General features: G+C 31.9%; 1 protein-coding gene and 1 long non-coding RNA gene across 2 annotated transcripts; both read left to right on the top strand.

The window, feature by feature from the left end:
* Positions 1-5,010: 5,010 nt before the first annotated feature.
* On the top strand, positions 5,011-6,883 carry LOC124846145 (UDP-glycosyltransferase 83A1-like). The gene is made up of 2 exons (XM_047323358.2): positions 5,011-5,547; positions 5,702-6,883. The coding sequence occupies exons 1-2, from the start codon at positions 5,052-5,054 to the stop codon at positions 6,586-6,588; spliced, it is 1,383 nt and encodes a 460-aa protein (XP_047179314.2). The 5' UTR covers positions 5,011-5,051; the 3' UTR covers positions 6,589-6,883.
* Positions 6,884-8,860: 1,977 nt separating this feature from the next.
* On the top strand, positions 8,861-12,756 carry LOC124846146 (uncharacterized). Its single transcript, XR_007029507.2, has 4 exons — positions 8,861-9,708; positions 11,569-11,855; positions 12,143-12,241; positions 12,369-12,756. It is a non-coding gene; the product is annotated as an uncharacterized LOC124846146 (long non-coding RNA).
* The last annotated feature ends 155 nt before the right edge of the window (positions 12,757-12,911 follow it).

The raw sequence follows: 12,911 nt of genomic DNA, 5'->3' as shown, positions 1-12,911 counted from the left end.
ATCAGAGTTGGTTCGAGTCAAAGGTCGAGATGAGTCGACTTAGGGTGTAGGTAGAACCAAGTCGACCTATATTACAAGTCGAACCTAATTAGCCAGGGTCGAAGGACAAGAAAAGTCAAATCGAAATAAAGGTTGGGATCAGTCTCTTCATACTTAAGGTCAAGTAAAGGTGGAGCAGAGTCGCTTGGACTGAAGGTTGAGCTGAGTCAACTAGGAACAAGGTTGATCTGAGTCAACATGAGCTTAAGATCGGCTTGAGTCAACCCCAAATGAAGGTTGATAAGGGTCATTCTTGGTTGAAGATCGAATAGAGTCAACTCAGGTAGATGGTCGAGCTAAGTCAGGTCAGGTCGAAGGTCGAGCCAAATCATTTTGGATCGAAGGTCGATCCGAGTCTGTCGGTTATAAAAGTTGAGATGAGTTAGCCTAGACAGAAGGTCATGATTTAACCACATGGACACAAAGGCAAGTTGAAGGTTGAGTCAAGTTGGCCTGGACAAAAAGTCGAGCTAAGTCTTCCTAAGCTAAAAGTCATCGGGTTGAGGCAACCTGTTATAAAGGTTAGGATGAGTCAGCTTAGACTGAAGGTCAAAATGAGAAAACATAGACTTAAGGTTATGTTAATGGTCGAGTCGAGTTTACTCAAGTTGAAAATTAAGCCAAGTGTCAACACCCAATTTTGTTCGGGTAATTTATAATATAAAAATAAAAAAATTGAAAAAATAATAATAAATGTATAAAATTAAAAAATGTAAATACTTCTTACATCTTATGATGTTTACTTTGTTTTGTCAATCATTATGGTTAAAGTTGATTTTAATTGATTTGATTTTATTTCATGTGATTATGTTTTTATTGTGTTTGATCTTATTTTTGATTTTGTGATTTTGTGTTGTTTGATATAACTTTATTTGATCTTATTTTGTGTGATTTTATTTGATTTTTGTATTTAAATTTATTTCATGTGATTTTATTACTTGTTTCAATTGTATTTGTTTTAAATTGATTTTATTTGATTGAGTTTGATTTTATTTATGATATTTCAGGTTATTTTATTTTCACTTTCGTGATTTATCACTCTATTTAATATGTTTCATTTTTATTTATTTTATTTTGATTTGATTTTTATTTGATTTAATTGGATTATATCTTACTTTATTTGATTTGTTTGTGATTGTTTACTTCTTTTTAATTTTTACTCCCCTTTCGTTCGAAACCTTTCCACCTCTGTCTCCAATTATTCTCCACCATTTTCGTACAATCAATTAATTGTGTAGCTAATTATTCTTCAGTTACCGACACTTTTCAACCCACCATGCAATAATTTGCTCAGCCCAGGCAATCCCTCTTCAGTTTTTCCTAAGCCAATTAGCCTTACCGACACTCTCATCCTGTGAATTCTAGAAATGGGGACGAATTCCTCTTTCACTCCTTTCATCATCTCTTTCACTTTTTATCTCTTCATTCTAACCTCCCTAACCATCAGTTCATCTTCATCATCCTCCATGAATTCCATTCCTGCATTTAATCGAAAGAAAAGGCAACATCAAAATCACCTTCCTGTGTCCAGAGATCAAAATCACTTTCCTGTTACCATGTCTGTTGCCACTGGATAAAATTATAAAATTACAAAATTTTAAAAATGGTTTTAGGACTTTTAAGAATACCTTTTGATAAAATGTTTCTTTATTTAAAGAATAAAATTAAAAATGGTTTTCTTGTAAATAAGTGTAAATGTTTGTGTGACTATTTTTATTATTATGTAGGCTCGGACTTGTTTAATAATATTTTTTGAATAATAATTTTGGTTCGGATTTGTTTGATAATTAAACTTTTTATAATAATTAAAAATAATTATTACCATGTCAAGTCTCATATTTGTTTAGTAATTAAATAAAAATTTAAAAATAGTTTTCTTATTTAATGTAAATATTTATATAATTTGTTTTTTTTTCTATCTTAAATTTTATAAACAATTCAAAAATCATAAAAAACACAACCTTCAAAAATCATCAAAATAATTTTATCTCAATTTTACGTTGAGCTTATTGATTTCATCATGATATGTTTTTTTTTTCAAAATAATTCAAAAATACAAAAAAAAAATATAAAATCTCTAAAATCAAAAATATCAACTTTTTTTCAAATGGCAACAACCAGAACTATGTGATTCTTGATTCTCTATAAAAAATGGAGATACGTAGGAGCAAGGCAGTGCCTTGTCAGGTTTATCTCCCTAAATATCCAAAATTATCCTTAATCACTTTCCAAATAAATTTTCCAAACAATTTCTCAATTTTTCAAAAATATTTTTGTTCCATTTTTATTGTCTTGAACAGTTATTTTGAGGGAAAATAACCATTTTGAAAACCACATCAACTTTGCACGTTTAAGTCAAGTTCGAGTCAAGTCAGTCCGGGCCGAAGGTTGAATAGAGTTGACCTGGTATAAAGGTTAGAATGAATTAACCTAAGATAATGCTCAAGCCAAGTCAACAAAGGTTGAAGGTTGGGCTGAGTTTGCCTATGCTAAAGGTCAAATCTAGTTGACCATGTATAAAAGTCAAGATGAGTCGACGTGGACTAAAGTCGAGATGAGTTAGCTTGGACTTAAAGTTAGGTTGAAGGTCGAGTCGACTCGGCCCAAATTGAAGATCAAGCCAAATTGACCCAGACTTAAGGTTAAGTCGAGTCGACTAGGGTCGAAGATCGATCCGAGTCAACCCGAGTTAAAGGTCAATCCGAGTCAACCTAGGTCAAAAGTTGATCCGAGTTGACTCGTGTCAAAGGTCGAGCCAAGCCGACCCAAACTAATGGTCACATTGAGTTTGCTCGTTTAGAGGTTAAGACAAGTTGACAGATGCTCATATCATGACAAGTGAGTCCATGCCCAATTTGAATCAAATCAGCTTTGTCCGATATTGAAGTGAGGTAACGAGACCCAAGTCGAGGCAAGGGAATCAAACTTAGATTAACACAAGTCAAATTATGTTCAAGTCATGCTTAGCTAATCCAACTTATAGCTAATAGACTTAATACTCAAATATATTATATCATTTGCATTTGATTTATTTAAATTGACAAGAGGAAACTCAATCTAGATTTAATCATATTTGAATTAAATTGAAAAAAATCTAAAACTAAATCATCTAGTTAAAATGGATTTGGATTATAAATCCATATTTTATTGGGTCTAGACAAGATTTAGACTAGATTTTGAGAAATACATGACCACACTTAATTAAGTTTATTAAGCTTGTTGCACACAAGATGAATAAATTAGACACACCAAAATAGTCATTTTTACAAACTTGAATATCAAAGAACACGCATATTAAGGCACCTCCATCTCTGTTTTGACACCAAGGACAACAAGATCTCTGTCAACGAGCTGGACAACGTCCTCAGAGAGATGTCGCACCATGGTGGCTTTCATTTTGCCTGAACAGTTGATGTTTTCAAGGGGAATGAAAGAGGACTTAAAATTCTTGCAACTGTCACAATCATTGTATTTCTTAATTTGATTAGCCACACATAGGAGAATCAGCCAAAACTATGCAATAGGAATACTATTATTATTATTTGGCAGCAATTAAAGAGTTTCCAACAATATATGCTTTCATAAGTGTAATAAAAGTAATGATAATTGTAATATTTCATACTTCTTTTAATCATTCCATGCACATGTAATTTTTTAAATGAGTTTTTTTTTTAATGTTAGGAACTACTGTGCACCTCTTCCTAATTTAAAGAAAAATATTATATGTAAAAATTAATTACGAGTTAACTAACGATTAAACATGCATATGATTAGTTGAGTTAATTTTAAATTAAGTACTCTTATATTCATATTTGAGTTTTCTATTTTCTTTTTGTTTGGGTGTCATTCGTGACATTTTGATTACATTGAACATATGATGTGGTAAAAATGTGTTTTGATTTTACTTACACTCAATTAATGTATGTAGATAAAAGTGTGTAAGATATACATAGTTTTTTGGTTTGTGGATGTTTTTTATTTCGACATTCGTTAGGTACTCCAAACACGAAAGACCAAATGCAGAAAAACATGAACTCTTACGTGTGGCTGTCTTTTTTTCAAGTAAATATTAATTAAGAAAAATGTGAATAACATAAATTATGGTCTTTTGACTAGGTTAACGTTTATGGAAAATTGACGAAATCGTTATCTTACAAACTAGCCTTTCTTATGTGTGAATGTTCACACCAATCTGTCTATTTGTGTTTTAAATACGAACATCATTTCGAACACCATTTCGTAACGAAATAGTATTCTTCTTTTTTTCCCTGAAATGCAATTAGCTGCAAAATCTATGGAAACTTATTCGCAAAATCCAATATCACGAATTGGAAAAGTAAGTGATCAAAGAAAGAAAACAAATTGAAAAATATTCTTTTAACAACTTTTTTTTTCACAACTTTTTTTCTACCATTGTCATTGATTTATTTCAAATGTACAAACTGATAAAATAATAACATATATTTTATTATCAAAAAATTGTTAACATGGTCCAAACAGGTTATTTCCATTTTTAATTTACAAAAAATTTGTCAAATTTTAGAAAATTTTATTATTCGAAAAACTTCATTTATTACATCCCTTTCAAATACATCCAAATTAAAAGAGATATTTCTTATAATAATCATATAATTCTCCTAATTCAATAAAAACCTTCTGAATCAATTAATAAAGTAAAAAAAACACAAGTTTAATGATAAAAACACTAGAAGTCGAATCAGAGGAAGTAAAAGGAAATTTGAAAAGGTACAGGGTAAACAAATTATTGGTATGAACACAAGAAACTTTCTACCTTTCTTACATCAATGTTCATAGAACTTAGTATAATAGCCGAAAATTTAGACTGTTCATGACAGAGATAGTAATTGCTACAAAATTACAGACATTTGATTATGATATAGTGAGGGTAGTGACTATATATATATATATATATATATATGATATATATGAAGAGAATGAATGCATAATTAGCCTCAGAAATCAGAATCAATAGAAACCAAATAAATATTAACATGGGAATTCCAACTGTGTTAGCTTTGCCATTTGCAGCACAAGGGCATGTGAACCCCATGATGACATTCTCACAGAAGCTGGTTGAGAATGGATGCAAAGTAATTTTTGTGAACACAGAATTTAACCACAGGAGAGTGGTAAGTTCTATGGAGCAAAAAGGTGGTTCTAGCCCTGATGAAGAATCTGTGCTGAAGTTGGTATCAATCCCTGATGGTTTAGCACCTGATGATGACAGAAACGATCAGGCCAAGCTGTGTGAGGCCATTCCAAAAACCATGCCAGAAGCACTTGAGAAGCTCATAGAGGATATTCATTCCAAAGGTGAGAATAAAATCAACTTCATTGTTGCAGATGTGTGCATGGCTTGGGCTTTGGATGTTGGGAGGAAAATCGGAATCAAAGGAGCTGTGTTGTGTCCAGCATCAGCAGCTATTTTCACCTTGCTGCACAGCGTCCCTATGCTTATTCATGATGGCATTGTAGACTCTGATTTAGGTAACAATATTATGCTAAAATTTCATTTCATTTATACATTTACTTATATGTTATAAACTTAATTTTATCTTTTAGTTGATGTAGGATTTTCAACGTATATAATGTATTATATAAGCTAATTATTTTCTCTTTATGTTGGTGTTTTTCACTGAAGGTTTAACATCAACGACAGAAAAGAGAATTCGGATTTCGCCAAGTATGCCTGAGATGGACACAGAAGACTTTTTCTGGTTGAATATGGGTGAGCCAACTACTGGTAAGAAAGTGCTCAAGTATTTGCTGCATTGTGCAGAAAGTTTTCATTTGACAGAATGGTGGCTTTGCAACACCACACCTGAACTTGAACCTGGGACATTATCGTATATTCCGAAGATCCTCCCAATTGGGCCATTGTTAAGAAGCAATGATAATGATAGTAAGAAAACTGCAACTACAAAATCAATGGGACAATTCTGGGAAGAAGATCACTCTTGCATGAGTTGGTTAGATGAACAAGCCCATGGTTCTGTGTTGTATGTTGCATTTGGAAGTTTCACTCTTTTTGACCAAAACCAATTCAATGAACTTGCCCTAGGACTAGACCTCACCAACAGACCTTTTCTTTGGGTTATAAGAGAAGATAATAGAATGGCATACCCTAATGAATTCAAAGGGCAGAAAGGTAAGATAGTGAGTTGGGCACCTCAACAAAAGGTTTTAAGCCACCCTGCCATAGCATGTTTTGTGACTCATTGTGGTTGGAACTCTACCATGGAAGGTTTGTCCAATGGGGTACCTTTCTTGTGTTGGCCATACTTTGGAGACCAACTTTCCAACAGAACACATATTTGTGATGAGTTAATGGTTGGGTTGGGGATTGACAAAGATCAAAATGGAGTTGTGTCACGAGAGGAGTTGAAAACCAAAGTGGAACAATTCTTTAATGATGACAACATAAAACCTAGGTCTGTCGGGTTGAAGGAGAAAGTGTTGAACAACATAGCAAAAGGAGGAACATCTTATGAGAATCTTAACAAGTTTGTGAAGATGATAAAAGAATAAGAGTTGACATCTTGTGAATATGTTAACTCTAGATTTGTATTAGTCTGTTTGTATACCATGTATTTGATATGCGGTTATCTTCATTTACTAAAGAATTATTTTGCTTGTGAAAAGAAATAATATGTTGCTAATTTGTTAGCATATGTAAATCTTGTTTTGTTTGTTTCAATGCCCATGTTATAGTCTTTTTTTATTCCAATTTCTTATTGTAAAGTGTTTGTTTTTTTTTTATTTAGTAAAAGGTTGTACTAAGAAGATGGTATCCTTGCATTAAATATTGGCAATAAATGTGTAAGTGTACAATACCCAATTCATTATTTATGATACTAAATTGTCAAAGTATATTTTTCAATTTTGTAAGAAATTATTTTTTATACAATAACAGTCGGTTGACAAACCATTTCTAGAATTGCTATAATCATTAAAAAAGATGACTTTTTTATTTGTAAAGAAAAAATTAAAAAGTAAAATAATGAATTTAAAGTGGATATAAAATATTATTAGATATCAAAGTAACATTATCTTAATTTCAAATAAAAATTATTCTTTGTTTTATTATTATATTTAAATAGATGAAACTCTTGACAATTTTATTAATTTGATATTAAAAAATATGTATATGCTTTATAGATTTAAATTTTAATAATATCATAGTTGTTTTAATTTGATTTTTATTTTTGTCAAATTTTATATAATAAATAATATTCATACAAATAAAACCTAATTTTTGAAATGTAAAATAAGAATGAGCATTATTTTTTATTTGAAAATTAGTTCAATGAAATTCCCACGTGCTCACCAACTCTTCTTTTGTCTTCATCGGGCACCTCGAATAAAGTTGATTGGACACAAATAAATACATAATAGGGTCCGTGCCACGACCTTCACGCTCCTTCCTCTTCATTACATGAAAACCTGCTACAAATTTAATGGTTTAATTTGTAATTGTTTTTAATTTAAATACATTTTATTAAGTTCTTTTTTAATATTTTTTAAAGATAGTGACAAAAAAATTTCAAACTTTAAAATAGATAAATATTTTTAGTACAATAATTAATCTTAATGATATTATCTTGAGAACATTCATTTTTATTTTCTACAATTATGTCAAATTTATATGTTTATCTATTTTTTTAATTTTTTGTATTTTAAAATTAATATATTTTAAAAATTAATTCAAAATTCATCGTTATTTATATATAGTACCATCTAAAATGACCTTCATTATTACCTTCTATGATATTTTAGATCTAGCTCGTACATCTATAAGTTATTTTAAATTCAATTGAAAGATTTTAAATGTTAAGTTAACAAATTTCAGATAAAAATTTGAAGTGTAAACCTTTAGTTAAGATATGAGTTATTTATTTCATCTCTACTTATTAGTTATTTCAATGAACATATAATAAGATTTTATTTACAAGTATAGTTATCATTAATAGTCTTTCATACGTTTAACTTTTTTTATACTTCCATCACCCGATTAATTCTCCTCACATTGAATTCTATAATCCAGGAGATAATTAATTCCTCTAATGTATTGATCAATTCAAATCATATCTAAGTTTTCAATAACCAATCAAAGATTCAACAAGCAGACAAACAATACATAATAAAGAAGAAAAGAAAGCAAAGTAAGACAAGAAAATAATTAAGAAAATTTCAGAAAGAGGGTTGTTGATATTACAGACGATTAACCTCAACACTTTTGATTCACAAGTTCTTTAGAAAATGGAGGAGAAAGAGAAAAGCAAGTTGAAGGGAGTTCATTCATGGGGTCTTTTTCACTTGGACCACTTCAATTCAATATGAAAATCTTATACAGAGAAGGGACCATTTAGACACCGCAATCATAAATTTTGATGAATTCATCCAATAATATCCTAATATGTGATTGATCCAATTGATCTATAATAATTGCTAATTTTGAAATGTCTCCTCCATGTAAGAAGCTTTCTTCTTTCATTTCCTTAGTATATTTTTTTATTTATTTCCTTAGGCCTTATTGGTTTGATGAATTCTAATAATTTATTAAGTGTCTATATTGCTATTTTAGAGACTTTGAAGAAATAATATGAATTATAAAAGAAGTTCCTAAAATTATTTATTCGGTTATATCTTCGTTAGTATGAAATTATCTTTATAACATCTTTCTTAGTTACTCTTCTTCTAGCTAAAAGGATATAGAATCCCATAAACTAAAAGGGTTTTGTCCCTTTTTTTTTTTCAAACGTTCTCTTATTCCCTTTTCTTATGACTTCCTAAATCTTTATTAGTTTTTCTATTAACTTTGATGTCTTATTTTAATGTTCTTTTTCATGATTTCACTTTAAGGTTTGGACTTTCGGTACAGGAATTGTTATATTCGTCTTAATCGGTTATGAACTATCAGTTCTAATGTCAACTGTTGGATTTATCAAAAAGAAGATTTATCGGAGAGACTTAAACACCTTCAATCATACAAAAAATTGACGTGACCTTCTACTCAAAATCTCAAAATCTTAAATAATAAATTAACGAGTTTTTCGTCTACTTTGTTATTTCTGTATAATCAAAAACTTAGACTCACTGCAACATTCATAATGTTATGTTTTGTTTAGCACAAATCGCTTTACAGGATGTTCTCTACTTCTTAGGAAACACGCCCAACGGGCGTTTACCGAAGGCCTCGAATCCTTCGGTAATGAATTGGTGAAATAATTTACTGAGGGTTCTTGACCTTCGATAATGTGCACGATGGATTTAAGTAAAAAATTTGGGTTTCCTTCCCCCAATTTCAGAAATCCCCTACCCTCGTTTGTCGCTCGCGCTTGCCTTAAGCTAAATATCAGAAGTTGCTTGGGTTTTGGGAGTGCCAATTTGCTTGCCATAAGGCGTTCTCGTGTAACCGTTCTGTTTGACGGTGAGGTGTGTTCGTTGGTGGCTGCTGCTTTGCGGTTTGGGTGGCTAGGCTTCGTGGCGTTTGCGGTAGGGTGTTGGGTCGTGGTAGTTGGCGTTTGCGACAGTGGTGGTGGGTCGTGGAGGTTGGCTTGACGACGACGTTGGGGTGAAGTGGGGTTGTTAATTTCATAGGGGTGGTGGTCTGCAGAGTGTGGCATCGTCAAGCATTTGGTTATCGAGGTAAGTTGATTGCTCTATTGAATAATTCTGAGGTTGGATTGAAATTGAATCATTGAATTTGAACACATATCATTGCACACACTTGTTTAGGAATTCAATTTCGCTTCAGATTCTTCTTTTTGCAATTTTGATTTCAAATTCTACACAAGCCCTTTGGTACTTTCAAACTCTTTCAAGACATCAGAGTTTATGCAATACTTTCCAACTCCAAATTCCCCCAAGTCAAATTCTTGAGGGTTCAATTCCCCCACGTATCATTTAGTATGATTAAAGTACGTTGCTCCTTTTTTATTCTTTGACGCAATTTGTTTCTTCTTTCGAGGACGACATTGTATACCAATCCAAAGTCCTTTTCCTCCCACTCGCACCACAAATGCCAATATTACAGCCACTGGAATCCCACAAAGGTAGAAAGCCCCAAGTTTTACATAAACTCCTAAATGTTGCCATCCACAACATCTAGCAATTCCTGAACCAAAGCATTATTAAATACATTGGCAAAAACTTTTTCAATATCTAATGTTTATATAAGAATCAAATTAAAATATTTATTAAATGTTAAAGATACCATAAACTTATTAATCTTGTGATATAAGGTTACGTGTTAGAACACCTTATATGTTGTCTAGTATAACAGATATACATACTAGAGGGGCCATGACAGTGACATAATCAATAACTTCCTTCTCATTACTGAAGACATAACCAAAAACATGGCGGCAGACAAAGAGTGTCGTGCTTACTACACTTGTCTTGATGACTGCAAGAGACATTGCAGCTAACATAGCAACACGTGCAGCATGTGGTTTACCAGCTCCTAATTCATTTGCAACCCTTGTGCTATAATCATCGAGGGGACGGGATAGTTAGTTTAGATATATAGTCAAGGTACTGTAACATTTAAGCTTTGTAGAATAAATGTTATGTATGTAGTGTTACCTTGCTGCAGCACCAATTCCAAAGGGTATTGTATAAAGAGTTGAAATAGTGTTTAAACCTTAGAAAAATGACAAAAAATCAGTTCAATCACTTTAACTTATAAAATCTCATAAATAGAAAATTGGGAGCACAATAGATCATGATTTTCAGTTTAATTAAGAGGGAGTGTAACATACTTACCGAACTGATAGAACTGAAGTTTCAAGTTCTGGATTTGGTAACAGCCCTAACAGTAATACAAGCAGCTCATATGACCACCATTCAAGGCTGCCATCATCAGCATGAATGCAAAAAAAATGCATGTTAAATTTAGTCAAACTTTGTATGTTCCACTGGATTAAGGTACCAAACAATAACTCTATCTAAAGTAGTGAAATGAACCTAGGAAACTTGTGAAAATCAAAGAATTCACTCAAACTCAAAGTTTGAGTATTTAGAACCTAAAAAAGTCTACTAAAAGGGTTTAACAAATACAAACCCCATTTCAGAAACAGCCAATTCTGTTGGCCTTTGGCAGTAAATATCCACAGAACCACCACCTCTCCAACCATGAAGACAAAACAACAATTGTGTTTGATTTCTCTACAGGTCTGGCTGGAATCGTTTATCTATTACTTTTAACAGTAGTTTAAGTAGATATGTCATTTTATAATTTGTTGCACATAGTGACAATTGTTTCCTTCCAATTCCAAATAGGATTTCTCTCAGATCTTTCTGCATAAACCTCATTTTAGTGAACCACATAATAGAATACTATATTTCAACTCAAAATTACCACATTCAGCAGTTGAAGCAGAAAAGTATTTTATCTAAACTGGTGTCTTTTTTATATATATATATATAACTCTGCATGATGAAGCATGACATTCTGTGATGTATAACCTTTTGAGTGCATAAACTTGATGAACTATACGTTGACAGGTTGTACGGGTCATGTATCCCATGAATTGACTCAGATGAGAACGAAACATGGAATTTTGGGCATAATAGGGTGGGGTCTGATCCTGCCTGTAGGGGCAATTATTGCTCGATATTTCAGGCACAACGATCCCTTATGGCTCTATCTCCATGCAATCATTCAGTTTGTGGGATTCACATTTGGGCTTAGTACAATCCTTCTTGGATTACAACTCTATTCCAAAATGCATGCCCATATATAAGCTCACAGAGGCATAGGCATCTTTGCCCTTGTACTAACTATTCTTCAGGTTGTCACTGATCCATATCTAACCTTGTCTAGATAATTTTCTATATAAATTATGATAGCAAAAGGAATTAAGAAAAATAAGTTAATTAAGGTAATTTATGTTTAGGTTCAAATTAACTTTTGGAGAATCTAAAATGGAAAAGTTTATATTTTTAAAAAGTTTATCCAAACTGAACCCTAATATGTCCAGTCTTTTTATATAGCACTATGAGAAGTACAATTTTAACTAACTTTAATGATAAATTCAAATATTTGCATTGATCTTTTTTGGTATTATGGTTACTGCAGCAATTGTTCTTGAAGTATTGGCATATTTGAAAAGATCAGAGATGCGTTCTCTACCTCCTAACATCCAAATAGACCTCGTTGGAGGAGCTACATTTCCAAGTAATCAAGCCCTTTCTTTCTGTTTTCTTCCCTCGTTTTATATAATCTGTTTAGTGAAAATGGTGCTGATAAAAATAACTTTTAGTTCTATCTACTGACTATGTTATATACCACTTTTATGGAGCAGAGAATGTGATTGCTACTAGTTTTACAGTTCTACAAACGCTGTCAATTGTTCCATTTAAAGCAGCCTATACATTTGAATTCTTTTTGGCATGTTCCTTGTTGCCATTTCTGGTTGTGCTTTTCCTGATGTACATATTGGGGGAAATGCGTACATAACCAGCTACGAGTTTGCCTAGTTGGAGAATCCCTGTTCGGTATTCTCACTCAATTTCACCAGATTGAAGTCGTTCTTTTGAAGATTGCCAAGAATGTAAATGACGATTCATAAGAGCTTTCTATTTACAGTTACATTTTATAATTCGTAGCCTTTTTTCTTCTGGAGATATATGTATTGGAATTTAAGAATCATACTTTGTTCTTTGTTGAATGACAAAAGATTACATTCATTAGTACCTTCTTCAAGAGATATGTTTCGAAAAATGATTTAACTTGAAAGGAAATTACAGAGTTCATCGCATTACCAGTTGTATTACAATTTGCTAATGATTTTAAATGTAGTTCAGTGATTCTTTTACCCTTTAACTTGATATGGACTTCTCGCTGA

The sequence above is a fragment of the Vigna umbellata genome, chromosome 4, assembly GCF_029865625.1.
Source record: "Vigna umbellata cultivar VRB3 chromosome 4, Vumbellata_1.0, whole genome shotgun sequence".
Taxonomy (NCBI): Eukaryota; Viridiplantae; Streptophyta; class Magnoliopsida; order Fabales; family Fabaceae; genus Vigna; species Vigna umbellata.
This window is presented reverse-complemented; position numbering and strand designations above follow the sequence as displayed.